Source organism: Bactrocera dorsalis, chromosome 1 (assembly GCF_023373825.1).
Source record: "Bactrocera dorsalis isolate Fly_Bdor chromosome 1, ASM2337382v1, whole genome shotgun sequence".
NCBI classification, from domain to species: Eukaryota; Metazoa; Arthropoda; class Insecta; order Diptera; family Tephritidae; genus Bactrocera; species Bactrocera dorsalis.
Genome location: NC_064303.1, coordinates 18378509 through 18395395, shown reverse-complemented (window position 1 = coordinate 18395395; position 16887 = coordinate 18378509). Strand labels below are relative to the sequence as shown.

The following is a 16887-nucleotide window of genomic DNA, read 5'->3' as shown; positions in this document are numbered from 1 at the left end:
GTTCGCGCTAAAGCTTGCCTGCTCGTTTGCTGACTTTTTCATTTGCTGCGAATATGCGCAAATCGAATTGGCAAGCAACAGTGGAATTGCAAACCAAAAGCACAGACGAACAACAACAACAATAATAACAACAACTGGCAGGAATGCAAATTTGTTGAAGCACACACACACACACGTACCATGTATATGGTACACACAACTGCATAAAGTATTGAACGTTATTGAACAATGCCAAAACACAATACAAAGTAAGCTAACTGAAGGCGCGGGGGTGGAGCGGGGGCGAAAAAGTTTGCGTAAAAATACCGAAAAACGAAACAATTCAATTTGAAATGGCAAAACAACACAGCTTGCACAACAAAACACAACAACAAGAAAGCAGCGCTAGCACCTACGACTACAGAAACACACACACATACATACAAACGAAATATTGGCAAAATCGTTAATTTAATTAACTGCACAAACACGCGGAAAAGTATTTTCATTTCGAGCATATGGCCGATTTGTGTGTATTTTCGTTTGTGGAGGTGGCTTGCTTTCGATTTAGCCGCGGCCGCCGGCTGCGGAAAATCAAGCGTATCGGTGCTGCGCGCATCGCTGATTATAAGGAAAACGAATTAAAAAGAACAAACAACAACAAAATCATTAAAAGCGCTTTAATAAATAAAGTTTGAAAAGCGCTGAAATTAATGCGAAAATATGGCAGCACTACTTTTTTGCTATGCACTCCTCAAGGATATGAAAAAACGCACATGCGGTGAAGTTTTAAATTGGAAGTGCGTTTTTGTACTTATTGTATATGTACATACATATGTATATTTGAAGGTCAAACACTTTAAGCGATTTAATAACTTGATGGAATTTAAAACCGCCTTCGTCATTGCTTACACCCAACATAAGTCTGTGCTAAAGTGGTGTTAAAGGCTTGTATTTCAAAGACTAGTGACTTGTTTTGCCATTGTCGAAAAGCTATTATAACGATCAGTACGCAGTGAAAAAACTATAGAAATCATAGCTGAGAGTATACACGAAGACCGTGGATAGTCGATTAGGCGCCGTTCGCAGGAAGTCGGACTGACGTACGAAACGATTTGGCGCATCTTACGTCGAGATCTTAAATTGAGAGCGACAACTTGAGAGAATACAACTTGTGCGAGAACTAAAGCCGCTAGACCTTTCCCAAGCGAAATCGCTTCGCTCTATGGGCTCTTGAAAAGCTCCAAGAAGGTCCAATGTTTTCGAGCGAAATTTTGTTCAGCTATGTAGCCCATTTCTGGCTCAATCGGTAAATAAACAAGCAAAATTGCCACATTTGGGATAAAGAACAGCCGGAAAAGATTCAAGAGCTGCCATTTCATCCAGAAGAAACAACGGTTTGGTGTGGTGTGTCGTCCTGTGGAAAAATTGGTTTATATATCTCATGATCTCGTCGACATTTTATATCAACAGGATGGTACGAATTCCTACGCATCGCATCAAGCAATAGATTTATTAAGACAACACTTCGATGAGCAGATAATTTCCCATTTTGGGCCGGTCGATTGGCCAATAAGATCGTGTGACATCACACCGCTAAACTCGAAATGTATTACCCTTTATTTATCAGGTTTAGTAAGCTTCTTTTCAATATATACCTCAGGATTCTAAATTTTGCGTTGCATATATGCTATCAGGGTTTTCCTTTTGAAGTAGCAAATACACGTTTGCGTTCTAACTAGCTCTTGTAGAACCTCCAGAGGTGATTTAGTGACCCTTGCCCAGAGCATACTAAAATTATGGAGGGAAAACCATAATAACGCCAGAAGAAGGCGAACTCGATTCCCCAATCGAAGATGATAAAGCAGACGTTCCACTTCCCGACCATGAAGAAGTTCGAATAGCAATTACCCGTCTGAAGAACAACAAAGTGGCGGGGGCCGATGGATTGCCGGCCGAGCTATTCAAACACGGCGGCGAAGAACTGGTAAGAAGCATGCATTAGATTCGTAGTTTTTATCGTGAAAACACTTACGTTGGTCAAGATCAAGGTCCAAACCTCATATTTTTAATACACAAGTAGAACTCCACTGTTTTTTCTTTTAAGTCCTGTTTACGTTGGAACACACCTTGTAATGTAATGTAATGGCATCCATTTATAGGATTAAGGCTACTATACAACTTTATGGCTTCACTTATCCTACAATTGAAAACTCTAAAGCGATTGAAATATCTACTTAATGTTGAATTGAAATTACTTACATAAATGAACATTAACATAGTCCAAAGCAACTTTATTAGCGACAACTACAGTAAACTAAATCGCGGCTAAATAAATCAAAACGAACGACACTAAGCGCAAAATCCACAGCATAAAACAAAAATAAATAATAAAATATAAAGGCTGCAAGTAAAAGCCGCAATAATGTCAATATATTATGCCAGGAAATGCCATTAATTTGCGTGCGAAGTCCGTAAACCCCAAAACCCACTGGTTGCGATTTGTATCTTAAATGCATGTCAGCAACAACATGCTGCCACAATCGCACACTAACGGCACATATGCTCATAAATATCTTTATGCGATTGTGCGCATGTGAAATAGCGCGCAGAGCCATGCCAGCTGTCAAATGCCAACTGGCGGCTAAGCGTTATCAGCGAATCGCGCATATGAAATTTATCGCTTACATTACGCTACACACACACACATACACACATTGTAGACCAAAAAGCAACAACCGCAACAGTAACAACAGCAATCGCAGCAGAATAGCGCTCGTATTTTCTAAATTAATAGCGCGCGCATGCGCAATGCGATTTTCTGCTACAACAACTATTAATTGTTATTTAATTTTTTCAACACTTTGTCGAGCAACGATCGCAAGCGCGGCGTGTATGGCCTGGCAAAGCCTTACATGGCGCACACTCGCGCATTTTGATATGTGTTCGCTTTGAGCGACGCGAAAAAGCTTGAGAAATTTATTAACACTGATTTGTTGATATCGGTGAATGGCATCTTAGAGGAAAAATTGCACGCGGATTAATAGAGAAACTTGTTTGGCTGTTGGTTGCGGCAGCGACTAACCTATTGCGGTGGACGACGCATATTCGCTATTACGTATAGTACTTACAGGGTGCATGGTGGTCCGCAAGCTTAATTCTTAGCTCACTCTCCATTATCTTCGGTTCAATTTGAACGTATTGAAAAAGGAAACGTGTTCGGCTTTAGAGTTTATGATCGTACTAGAGCTTAATTCTTAGCTCTCTCGAGATTGATACGGACGATTGTAAAAAGAAATTGGTATACAAGTATGACACAGCAGTCAGATTATGTGGAGAGCCTTACAAAGGTTATAACTATTGGCCGCAAACAACGCACTAGGTGAGAACCTCCACTTAGCGAAACTCAATCTATACCGACAGATCCAAAACGAACTGCGAAGTAGGAACAGACGTATGCACCAGTGATGTTATAACATCCATATCTCCATCCATCTACCAAACTCAGCTAGCATCTTCCAAGTAGAAGTTCAAATCATATAAAACGCCTGTGGAGTGGAGTTCCATTAAATAACTAAAGACGTGTACAGGTAAATTTGCCTTGTTGTCACTAAAGCTTAAATCCAGCGTAGTTAACAAATGGTGGAAGGCTTTAAGCTCACTGGCAGGTTAACTTCACTTATCCATAATCTGGGTTCGCAGTCTCACAAACATTTTCGGTAACGAAAAAGCAGACCAGTTGGCTCAATGAATAGCTTCTCCAGACGAAACCGAAACAGAGATAATGCTATGCCAGAGGAACGATCAAGAGGCAGCTTAATACACACTTTAATAAAAAGGCTCAGAGCAGATGGAAATCTATAACCGTACTCGTATTCAAATCAAGAACTAAAAACTGATTAAAAAGGTACAGAAAATGTTTATACAGTCTTACAGCTACCATAACGGAACATTTTCCATTTGGAGAATATGCGTTAATAATACAAATGCCTTATAACTATATTTTTGTCGCAGCTGCGAACTCGAAGGAATTAGACAACCGTTCTACACTTTCTCTGTGAGTACCCGGCTATATCGCAAGCCCAACATTGAACATTTGGAAACCATCAAATACCACACCTTGAATGATTGTCCACAAAAAGCATGCCGGATATAAATGGTTTCTAAGAGCATTGATCCAAACGACGAAATGAGACAACAAAACTATTTTAGTCGTCCATGATGAGGATAAGCATCCTCAACATTTCATATATCGTTCTGTCGGGCGTATAAGAAAGATTAAAGCTCACCGTCAACAAACTGATTGAGCCAAATGGGTCTGGTAATGAATGAGGGCAAGACGAAATATCTTCTGTCATCAAACGAACAGTCGTCGTACTCGCGACTAGGCACCCACGTCACTGTTGGCAGTCATAACTTCGAAGTCGTAGATAACTTCGTTTATCTTGGAACTAGTCTTAACAGCAACAATAATGTCAGCCTCGAAATCCAACGCAGAATAACGCTTGCCAAGAGGTGTTACTTCGGACTGAGTAGGCAGTCGACGTTACGAGTTTTCGAGAAAAAGATTCTGCTTCTCATATTTGTAACGACGAATACCGCAGTAGATGGAGGAGGAAGACCTTCACTTCGTCGAAACGACCAAGTAAAGAAAGACCTGGCTACACTTGGAATCTCCAATTCGCGCCAAATAGCGAAAAGGAAGAAAGACTGTCGTCATGTTTTCTAATGAAATTCACGAATCTGTAGCGAAGGGTCTGTTGAAGAACCCCGTGAAGTATGATTGACCAATTTACTTCAGAAACTCAATATTTTGTTCTGAGCAAGCAAAAAATCTAGCATATTTAATCCGAATATCATTCATGAACCACCACAAAGAATTCCTGAGAAATATCTAATGAAGTTTTATAGATTGAGTCTGATCTAAAATCACTTATGTATTCTATCCTGAACAAACAAAAAGCATAGCTAATGAATCTATAAAGTAGAAGTCGATGAGATCTCAAATAAAAATCGTACATTTTTGCTCTGGACTCTGAACTCAGCGGAAAACTATCGTATATTAGTTTTGGATTTTGACTTGCAGAGAGAGTAACGATTTAGCGTCCCAGCAGCTGTGTTAAAAGAAGTGGAACTAACCTAAAAATCTAGACATTAAATGGACCTTCCATTCAGCAACAATATATTAAGTATGAAGGAAGACCTTTTGGGATGCTGCATTCATTACAACTTATGGAATAGGAAAGTCTTAGATTTCCGCTTTGGACTGACAAATTTGAAGAAATACCCCTCCATCAGCAGGGGGAGTCAATCTAAACGAATCCATATACTAAGCGTCTTGCAAAGCAAAAGCTTCAGATTCAATAGAATAAGAGCATGTATGAACCATGAGAAACCAAAAATGGCAATCCGAGAACTACAAGTTTGTGGAATTCATTGCGAAAGCACTAACTTTCTAGAAACATTTTTCAACTTCTTTCAAATTATAAGAAACTAAAGCAAAATTGTATTAAAATTCATGCCACTTATCAGATTTTTTAAGTCTAACTCAAATACGTTCTTGTTTTTGTATCACCCGTTACAAATACATATCCATATGTGGCATGTGACCGGCGATACATTGCAATCACGATAAACTCATTTAAATAACGTCACTTGAATGGGGCGTAAATATATGATATGGCCAATATCTCATGTGACTATATGGTTATATGTTCGTTACATATTCCTCCGCTGCGGCACACACAACTTTTGCTCTTGGCCAACTGTCAATTCTGTCCGTCAGTCAACGACCGCCACTCTATTATTTGACAGCCGCGCGCGCCACTGCACTTTTTACACCTCAACACCTTTGTTGCCGTGGTACTTCACGCTTTTTTCTTCCGCTATTAATCCGCGCTTCTCCTACTTCTATTAACCTCACTTTTCCTCAACGCTCCAAGGCCTGATTGTTGGACATTTACGCGGCTGCCACTGTGGCGTGGTTACGCCGCGTACAACTGAGTTCATATGTGTACTCTCGCCTGGCCTAAATAGTGGCCGCTTAGTCGGAATGTCGTGCATATGTTGTTGCATTAGCCAATCACTACAGCTTGTGTGCCTAAAGGCTATTTTAATCTATCATTTACCAGTTGCCTGAGTTTAATATGCTGTTGTGATCGTTTTAAGTTGGCCATAAATTCTTACAAATCCCGGTAAGCTGATTTGATTAAAGCAATCAATGTAGCGGCGCGGAGAGATTTAGTTGGTAATTATTGTTGTTGTAGAGATACGCTTACAGAGTTGCTATATCCGTTCACATAACTTAATCATAACTTAATTGTGGTCTGTTATGTAATGGTAGATGGTGTGGATGGGGTTTTGTGGAATGTGGAATGAATAAAGCAGTGAAGTAGAGATCAATAGATAGTGGTGCATACAGTAATGTAGAGAGAAAACCGGGGCTCAGAGGTGATTTTGGAGAATTTTTGGAGAACAAATTAGCAAAAAACTGTTGCAGGGTATCAGGCTCTCGGCTCTTCGGCCCTCCCTTCGGCAAAAACTGGCAGAGCTTGGCTGAGAAGTTTCAATGCGCTCACCACATAGCCTTGACCTTGCACCATCGGACTACCATTTGTTTCGGTCAATGCAGAACTCTCTTTATGGAGTAAAGTTGGTTTCAAGAGAAGTCTATGAAAATTACTTGTTGAAGTTTTTCACCGAGAAACCAGAAAAGTTTAACACAGATGGAATAATGTCTCCAACGGAAAAATGGCAAAACTTTTTCGACTTCCCTGAATGAGAGTGCGTCGAAAACTGCCGAAGAGCTGAGTAGAAATTGATATAAGTCAAACATTTGAAGTGATTCCCGCTGATTTCGTCGCTTTTAATATATCTCTGATTTACTTTAGTTATTTTCTTTAAATATTAAATTTAGAAGAGCTGCCAGAGTCTTCAAACTAAGAGAAGCGTTCATAAAGTACTCACAAGTCTCTGTTCTTATGTCTCAGCTTACTTAAGTTTTATTTTTTTATCTTAATTGCCCTTTTTATTGCTTTCGGCTCGCACATCAACGAGCGAAAATATTATCATTAAGTGAATAATTATAAGCAATCATTCAGTGTTTAAGCGCCATAAGTCAAAGCATAAAATGCGAGACCGCCAACAGAAAAAAGTGAAACGGAAATACTCGTAATGAATATGCTGAGGAATATAAATGAACACGAGAAAAGATTGTGGAGTGAAGGCACAACTTTAGTGTGATAAATAGAGCGGGGTGGTGAGCGGCGGGTTAAGGGCAGTGGCACTTGCAGTGCAAGAGAATGCGTGAAATGAAACTGAAAATCAACTAAAATACTACAGCTCACAAATTATTTGGCGCGCTCAGCTGAGCTGCCAAGTATATTCGCGCAACATGTGGCACAAGCTGTGGCAGCAATATGCCGTTAAGAGAGGAAGACGAGGAAAAAAGTTACCGAAGTTCAAATACCCTTCATAGGTGCAATTCATTTAGAGCAAAGGGGTATAAAAAGATCTGAAACTTAATTTTAATTAGTCAGCTTATATGGCAGCTGTATGTTATAGTGGTCCGATCCAAGCAATTTATTTATGGGGTTGTAGTATTGTTTTGGGAACTAACCTGTGCCAAATTTCGTGCAGATATCTCGTAAAATAAGAAAGTTGTCTTTGGAACGACTGGATTTTGAGGGATCCATTTGTATGACAGCTATATGTTGTAGTAGTTCAATCGGAATAATTTCTTCAGAGATTGTACTGTTACCTCAGAAAATAGTTCGAGCCAAATTTCGTGCAGATATCTTGTCAAACAAAAAAGGTTTCCATACAACAACTGTATTTAACCCGATAATTTTGTATGGTAGCTATATGTTATAGTGGTCCGATATCAGCAATTCCGACATATAAGCATTATTTTCAGGAAAGAGGGCCGTGTGCAAAATTTCAGATCGATACCTCAAAAACTGAGACTCTAGTTTCAGTATATACAAATCCACGGACTGACGATAGCTGGAAGGATATGGCTAAATCAACTCAGGAATTAACGCTGATTATAAATATATATAGAAAGATCTATGTATACAAGTATATATAGCGTCCCTGACGTTTTCTTCGCGGTTTTATATACTTCTAGGCAAACTTAAATCATGTTCAGGGTATAAAAGCGACGCACCCTCTTAGTGGTCATGCCGCGTAGTGTTGAAAATAATTTTTGTTTTTGAAATAAAAAATACTAAAGAACGAAAATTGAAATAAGAAAATCTGCTGGCCGTCAGCGGCCCACTTAATCAGCATCCTCACGTCTGACTGGGGGGCCAAGGCGAGCCCCAACTCAGCACATAAAATCATAAATACAAAATAAACAAGTTTAGTGAAAGGCCGCAAGAAGCTATGTGCATGTTTGTATGTGTGTTTGTCTTGATGTACAAGCCGAAAAACTCATTTACAAAACGCAATTACTTAATTATATGCTTTATAGCACACAAACAAACAAATAATTAGATAAATACGGACACACACTCTCGTATATATAAACAAATAAATATAATTATTGCAATCACTCACTCATACACTTACAAAGCAACATACATACAAGTATAGTATTTGGTTGGTTTCCAACTTTTCATCATTCATTTGGCCCCAACTCAACAAACTGTTGTCCGCGCGTTGCTTTCAAATCACACGCGCATACAAATATGCATTCAAATATACATACAAATATATATATCAACATACAAATGCACATCTGTCTGTTTGGTACAGTTCCCAGCTGTATTGCATATTGATGAACGCTGTGCATGACAGATTGCTGGTAATGAATTATATTTAATTATGAAAATCAATTTAGTCTTTTTCGGCCGCTGTGCGTCCTCTTTTTCCTCCTCTTTGATGTCATTGGGCGGTCTGCTTGTGTGCCTTGGAGATTTATGTGGGAAGTGGGTCAGCGAGTTTGCGGCTAATGCTTGTGTAATACTTAGGGAATATCAGCACTTTCTCTTCGAATGTGCATACAATTGAATTTGTGTTATTGTTATTGTGTACAAGACTTTCATAAGTATGTTATACATAATCCATTTAAAGATTTCAAATATTTTATTTTTTATAAACTTATTTTCGCTCAAATTTTCATACACTTTTTTTTTTAATATACATTATCTAAGGAAAATAGGTTTTTTTAATGTAGAGGAAAGCATCGAAAGCTGGCTTGCGGAACTTTAATTCGCTAAACCTAACCTACTCCCTACTCAAGACTCCTCCCACGGAATCACCAGCTAAGGTATTACTACATGGGAGTGACAAGACATTTTACGTATCCTCTTTAGCTCGAACGGACTGACGCCTATTCTGCTATAACTGTCTTAATCTAGGCATGATGGAAGTTACAACTTCGCGAACAGCTTTCCACTTAACAGAAGACTGTCACATAAATGTAGTCAAGTTTTCCACCGTTAAACTACCTCTTAGTGCAGTGTTTAAATTTTCCTTTATGTTTCGAAACCGAGGACAATCAAAAACACGTGTTTAGAGTCTACTATGGACTCATCGAACAATAAAGACATTTTGAAATTTGTAAAGGTAGCCTCTGAAACACCCATACCCGCTAAATATTTGTCTAGTTATCGACGTATGGATGCCAGGTATATGTAAGTCTGTGGGTCCACCGTCCTTTGGTTGAGGTTTGCCAACGTTGCTGCCATATAATTATACTTTTCTTTCTTTGATTTCTGTAATTAGCGCTCATATAATTTCGTAAATTCTTCACCCTGGATGGCTATGGGCGGCATACTAGCTAGTACTTCAGCTGCTATATATGTAGTTCGAAAATCACTTGTTACACTTATTGCCGTGAGTCTATGCACCGCATTTATTGGGTCTGGCATAGGCTTTTATGTCTAGTGTCAATATCCTAACTGAAAACGGGTTCCATTTCGGTGATTCTTGAGTTGTTTGCACGGAAAACTCATAAACCCATGTCTCATCGGCAATCATAATGCTCTCCATGAATGTGCGATCGGAAATCGCGCGATCAAGAATGGCTAAGGAGACCTATTTACGGTACAAAAACGCGTTTCATGACCAAAATATCCTAAAAAAATCATTCGAACTCTAGAGAGATTTCAGGCTCTCTTGTCATCTCTCTCATCCTTGTTTGACGATTTTCAAGCATATATCCTTCATATTTTAAATATTTTCATGAGTGGAAAAGTTCGAAGGCCGTCGAGAACGAAGCATGTCTTTAACGATTTCTCGACCAGCTTTGAGGGCTTTGTAGAACTCGTAGGCTTGTGTTTTTGAATCACCGTAAACCTTTTACAAGGTTCGCACCAGCTCCGCACACGAAATTTTATTTAAAATGCAAAATTTGAAACAAATTCTTTGTTCGAAATTTGTATCCATTGTAAAAATTGAACTTCGATAAGTGTGGCAATTTGGAAGAGGTATGTAAGTTTCAAACCCAATGATGATTTTTAGCACTGAACCAATGCAAACTTTGTGCAGCCAGGGTAAATAAATGAACGTCTTGTCTGGATATCTAAAATTCCTTTTGAAGGTTTCAGTTATAAGCAATGAAACGCAGCTTTTTTCAGGGACGTATATGTTCCCATAGTACGAGTAAAGGCGGAATGCAGGTCTTGCATCCGCTGACAGTGTGTTCAAAGCTAGTCAAAGTATGTATGACCTCGTTATACTTCCATATTATATTTCTGTGGAAACCTAGTCACACGATGGAAACGATGAACCAAAAGTCTTCAAATTGTAAATACTTACTATGAGTATGCAGGAAAGAACACCCTTTCTCACAACACTTTAGTATGGGAACAATCTTAAGTATCCCTGTCGTTTTCCTTCCTAAATTACTTGCTTTAGCAACATTCATCTTTTCGCAATGATGAGAGTTCTTTACAGACGCTGGTTGAAGATTTTGAAAGACGAAAATTGCGAAAGTAGCATGAAGAACGGTAAGCTGGAAACATTTGGACACTTTTTTCTCTACTATTTAACTTCAACTTGACAACGATTGAGGCACTAGGTTGTTCTACGAAGCTCTCAAATCAGACAGAATTAATATTAGTCGTCGGAAAAAATATGTAGCTCAATAAATTTGCGTTTTGCCACCGTCTTTTTGACCCATACGTAAGAGTCCTACTCATCAGAACGAACTCATGCTTATAGCTTTGCAAGTGGTATTTTTCGTAGCAAGACCATTATCGGTCTGAGATTCTGCGACAAGTAGCTCGTGAGATGTTGCATTTTGACTGTTGCATGCCTTGGGTACTATGGACGAATTCGATGCGCAAGTTTGTTTTTGGTAGAAAAATTTTGCTGTTGCATTAAAATGCCAAGAGAATGTCTCTAACTGAGGAGAAGTAATTATCCGTAAGTGATGTGAGAGGTTCCGCACAGGTCAGTTAATCATTGAAGACAAGAAACCTTATGTCTGATACGGACAAACCTTTTCTATAATAATTTTGAATTACTAATAGAGTTTAAGAAAAGACAATCCTTTTTTTCATAAAGGGAGAAGCTTTTCACCATATTTTATGTCCAGTATCAACGACTAGTATTTGCCGAGGCAAGAGGCGATGTGAACTAGAACCATCGTTAATTTTTCGAAATTTGATTTTAAAGGCATAAAAGACTCTTTTAAATATATTGACTTAATTCCATGCAGAACAAAATCTGGTTCAAACTCTGACATTTCCAGCTCCACTTGCATTTGCACTAAAATATTTATATACACACTTGTTCAAACTTTCCTGCTGCCTCTATCACACCACCTAGCACATTTTATACGCCAATTGAGATCATCACACATCATTCACTTCCAATTACCAGGTAATTGATTATGTAATTAAATAAACACAAAACAGCTACAAAACTTCAACATAAACTTGCAGCTATAAGCGCCGAAAGTATCGAAATTATTATACGCAATTTGAATACAATTTGTTGGCAATTGAAATGTTGCATAAAATGTTGCCGTCATTGTGTGTGGAGTATGCACCTGATGGCTCTAAAAATTGCTACAAAATAGCGGCAGCAGCAATAAAATTGCGCACAAAAAGGGTGTTGAAAACGGCGGCAGCAGCAATTAAACGCAAATTTTGCAGAGTCAAAAGGGGATTAGCAGATGAGGGGAGTCGAGGCTATTGGTATGTATTTTTATACCCTGCATAGATTGCAACGAAGTTTATAGCACACACAAAGAAACTGAACGATCGGAATCAGGTACATTTAAAGATAAATCCTAATGAAAATTGGCCTGGATTATTGTATTAGGTCGAACTAGGATATAGCTGCTGACCCTTCAAAGTCAAATTCGTGTATGGAAAACTTCTGTACTTGACGAGATATCTTCACGAAATTTTACATAGATTATTGCCTAGCGCAATAATGTAATCGCCTAGGAAATTGTTTAGATTGGATCCCAATAACATATAGCTGCCATACAAACTGAACGATCATAATAAAGTGCTTGTATGGAAAACTTTTTCATTCAACGAGATATCTTCACGAACTTTGACAAAAACTATTTTCAAAGGCATTGCTACAATCTCTCAAGAAATTGTTCAGATAGAAGGACTATAGCATATAGCTGTCATACAAACTAACACATCAAAAACAAATTCTTGTATGGAAAACTTTTTCATTCAACGAGATATCTTCACGAAATTTGGCATGGGTTATTGCCGAAGTCAATACTATAATCCCCCAAGAAATTGTTCAGATCGAAGCACTATAGCATATAGCTGCCATACAAACTGACCGATCGAAATCAAGTAATCGTAAGAAATATTTCGTATTAATCGTGAAGGGTATTTCAGTATGTTTGTGTGTATTTATGTAAATTTTGTTAGCACTTACCGATATCGAGCGCATAACAGAACGCACCGCCGCCACCACGTCCGCCGCGCCGTCCATGCCAACTGCTGCAGCTCAATAAAATCAAAGTCAATGTCAGCCAACATAAAGTTTTATTTTTATTAACACCATGACGCTTAATGCGGCAATAACTTTTCAAATAATTTGTTGCGCAATACGAACAACGGCTAAACAGCAAAGCGAATGCGCCGCGGCAGTTGGCTTTCGGCAACTCCTCCTGCTGCTGCTGTTGCAATTTAAATGAATTCAATTGTCGAATTTTTATTGCAGCCATTTTATGATATTTTCCGTTTTCGTTTGACTTTCCGCATTCACTGTTCGCTGAACTTTAGTTTTTTTTTTGGTTTTTGTTTTTGCGCCACCTTCTCTATTTGGCGTTTTTATGCGCGCACACTTTGTAGTTAGTTGTCCAGCAAAAGGTTGCCACCCAATTGTTTTTGTATATTGAATGTGGCATGAACGAATGCAAAAGGTTGATTGCTTAGTTGTTGTTGTTATTGTTTTTTGCTGATTTTATGATTATTATTATTATTGTTGTTATTTTTGTTTACTGTTGTTGTTTTTATTTTTGCTGATTTTGTTGTTGTTGTTGTTGTTATTTTTGTAGTTGCTGTCCCCGCTGTCCGAGGCCAATGTCAATGTTGCGTATATTTTTGTTACGGCTACCACAGCTGCTTCTGTTGCTGTTGTTGTCCCAGCCCTGCACGTAGTTTTCGCTTGAACGGTTGCAGTAACATTTAAAATAACGGCACGCTAGCGGCATAACGCTGGCAACTAGTAAGTATGCTATGGCAATTCGTTCGTCGATTTTCAGCGTGAACTTTGCACAAATGTCGAATTAATTTAATTAGATTGTGTATTGGTACATTAAGGTGGGCGGGTGGTATGCAAAACGCTTAACACAAGTAGCTTATTTTAATCTAAAGCGCTACGAATTGTTGTTATGTGATTACTGCGGCATGTTGCATGCGAATGTCTGAAAGTAAAGAGAAAGAGAGACAATGTTTATTTTCGAATATTATAATCAACTGAGACTTTTGCACATATAATTGTATAAGCAATCGATAATAAAAGGTTAGGTTAGGAGAGATTAAATGGTCTCATTTGAACAATTTATAATAATAATGTTAACTAACAAAACCTGTACTTAATTATAAAGTTTGAAATAATATTTCGAGAATAGTAATCAGTTCCAAAAACTCAACTTTCCTGGGATTTCTGTAGTTATAGTTCTTTTCGACCATACTCTCAAAAATCTACGAAGCTCTTTGATTTTGCCACTAACTCGTTGAGGTGCCTAATATCAATTCTGACCATTTCCCCAGGCTTCGCCGAATATATGTACTTATGTACACATGACTGCCGTCAGATTTCAAACTCGCTCTGACTAAAGCTTGATAATTGCCTGTATGTTCCCATCAACTTTGATGTTAAGCATCCGATTAGACTCCTTACGGCATGTTATTCTATTGGACAACGACCAGTAATAACTGCCTCGATTGCATCAAGATAGATCATATTTTAGCCAAGTAGTTCAGTGGATCTCTTGCGTTTTACACTAACCAGAAGTATCTCGCAGTTGCACAGGATGTCGTTGTTAACCAACACCTGTTAAAATCTATTCTATCTAAATGGCAGTCACCTCTGATAGAAAAAAATCTACATTGATCCAGTTCCTTGAGCAGCGAGTTTCGCAATTATACACCTGCTTCTATAAAATATTACTGGCTTGTATATGGTTTCATGTAGCCAATCTTAAAGGGTATTTAAACTTGCTCTGAATTCAAGAAAACACAGAAAATTATTTTCATTGGAATATCTTACAAATTGGCCGATGCATTTCATATACCAAGTGCACCGGTATGCGTTTTTAAAATGAAATACTGATTTTTAACGGGAAAGTATAAAAAAAAATAAAATATTCAAAGTGTTGACCATTGTTTTCGTTTTACACATTGAGACCACCTTTCTGGCAATTTGTGGATACCATGGCAATAAAAATATTGGTCTTTTGAAGCAAACCACCCAGTTTTCGACTTCTGCGTAGGAATCGAGGTGCTGCTCTGCCAATGTTTGCCCCATCGATGATAACAAATGGTAATCGAAAGCAGTCAAGTCTGCTAAAAAAAGGCGGGTGGGGTAGCAGCAGCCAAGTATTTTGATTATATCCTGAAAAGATCTTTTGCTTTGTCTGCAGGTGCATTGTCATGTAACAAAATTACTTTGCCGTGTCTTCGTCGTTTTTCGATCAATTGATAATTTGTTGTCTGTACCGATTAGTATTAACAGTTTCACCAACTTTTAGATGCCCATGAGATACCACATCCTTCTGATCCCACCAAGCACAGAGCTTTGCCTTCTTAGCGAATCGTTCTGTTTTTGCAGTCGATATTGATGTTGTACCGGATTAACCCATGATTTTTTCCGTTTAGGATTCAGTTGGTTCTTTTCCTGTCATATGTTGACCATAATTGTTTCGTTATGAAGCATTTTCGTAATGTTTTTGCAACTCTTATTTGCAACTTGTTGAAATTGTCTTTTGATCTCTCTTTTGATCGATCCGTGCTTGGTATTAGCTCCGCCTCGGATTCGTTGAGGAAAGCTCCTGCCTTTGCCAACTCGTCTGCTTTTTCGTTACCGAAAATGTTCCTGTGAGCGGGAACCCAGATCATGTCTAGTTGGAGCTTGTCTTTTATTGAGCTTAGTGCTTTCTTGCAGTTATGAACTATACTGGAATTTGTCATGGGTGAGGACAAGGCCAGGAGCGCCGCCTGGCTATCCGTAAATATAGTTGCTTTATTTATATTCCCGCGGCTTTCTAATAGAGCTTCGCAGGCCTTTTCTATACCTAGTACTTCTGCTTGGAAGATGCAGATATTGATATAGTATATAACTCTGTATTATTTAAAAGATTTAAGGAGAGGTGCACATATATTTTCTGTTTAGACAATTTCACTTCAGTAAATATGTAACATCGATACAAAAAAGCAACTACCCATTACCATACCATACACTCTTTAATATATATGAATATACATACATACATATGTAAAACAAGCAATCATACTTTCTTGTAAAACATCCAAAGTGACCCCTTCTACCAGCATTTTTGCATAGTGTTGATTAAATTCCACAACTGGCCGGCCACATGGCCTATGTTAAGACTTTTCATATTGTGCCATTACGGCGTTGAGTGTGGCGTCCGAAGTGTGTAATCCACACCGCCCAACAAGCGACAGCCGGCTAATAGCAGCCATTCATTGCGCCATTCATACAGTCATTCATACGCTTTCCTAATTTATAAAAATGCGCCTACACCAAGCAGCCCGTTTGTGGCTAGCGTTAGAGCCTCGTCTTTGCAGTGCTATCAGCGGTTAAATTACAAGCGGAAATGAAAAAAAGTATTTTCCAAAAATAACAAAAATCATATGAAAAGCAAGTAGCATTGAAAAGTAGACGCTTTGAAAAAAAAGAATATTAAAAGCGTCTATGAAAAAAATGGGCCACAAGAAATTTCGGAATGAAAAGAAAACAGTTGGCGGCTCTAGCCATTTTTGCCGAGTGCATAGAAAATATGAGACTTCAAAAGGCGTTTGGTTTCTACAACTTTTTGTGCTGCAATTACACCAATGCCATTGCCACTATCAATAACATGACATGGAAATATGACAGTACTAGTGGCGAGTTAAAACGCACAGTTGTCGACAGTGTTTGCAGTTGGGTGAAATAAGGTACAGAAATCAAGCTCTTGAAGATCTTCCAAGAAGATCCAACGTTTTTGAGCCAAATTTTTTCAGCGATGAGGCTCGTTTTTGTTCTAATGGGTATGTAAAGACGAAGAGCAACCTTAAGAAATTCAAGAGCTGCCATTTCATACAGAAAATCCAACGGTTGGTGTGGTGCGTGGGTCGATGGAGTCATTGGTCCATATTTCTTCAAAAATGATGTCGGTGAGCACGTATCGCACCATTACAACCAACTATTTGATGCCTGAAATTGAAGCTTGTGACCTCGGCGATATTTGGTTTC

At 38.5% G+C, this 16887-nt stretch overlaps 1 protein-coding gene across 3 annotated transcripts in view; it reads right to left on the bottom strand.

The window, feature by feature from the left end:
- Positions 1 to 16887, bottom strand: part of LOC105233382 (discoidin domain-containing receptor 2) — a 486209-nt gene that overhangs the window by 361861 nt on the left and 107461 nt on the right. For all 3 annotated transcript variants that reach the window (XM_049457497.1, XM_049457512.1, XM_049457502.1), the window contains one exon: positions 12841 to 13834. In XM_049457497.1, coding sequence (XP_049313454.1) covers positions 12841 to 13132 — 292 coding nt within the window. In that variant the 5' untranslated portion in view covers positions 13133 to 13834. The remainder of the gene's footprint in view (positions 1 to 12840; positions 13835 to 16887) is intronic.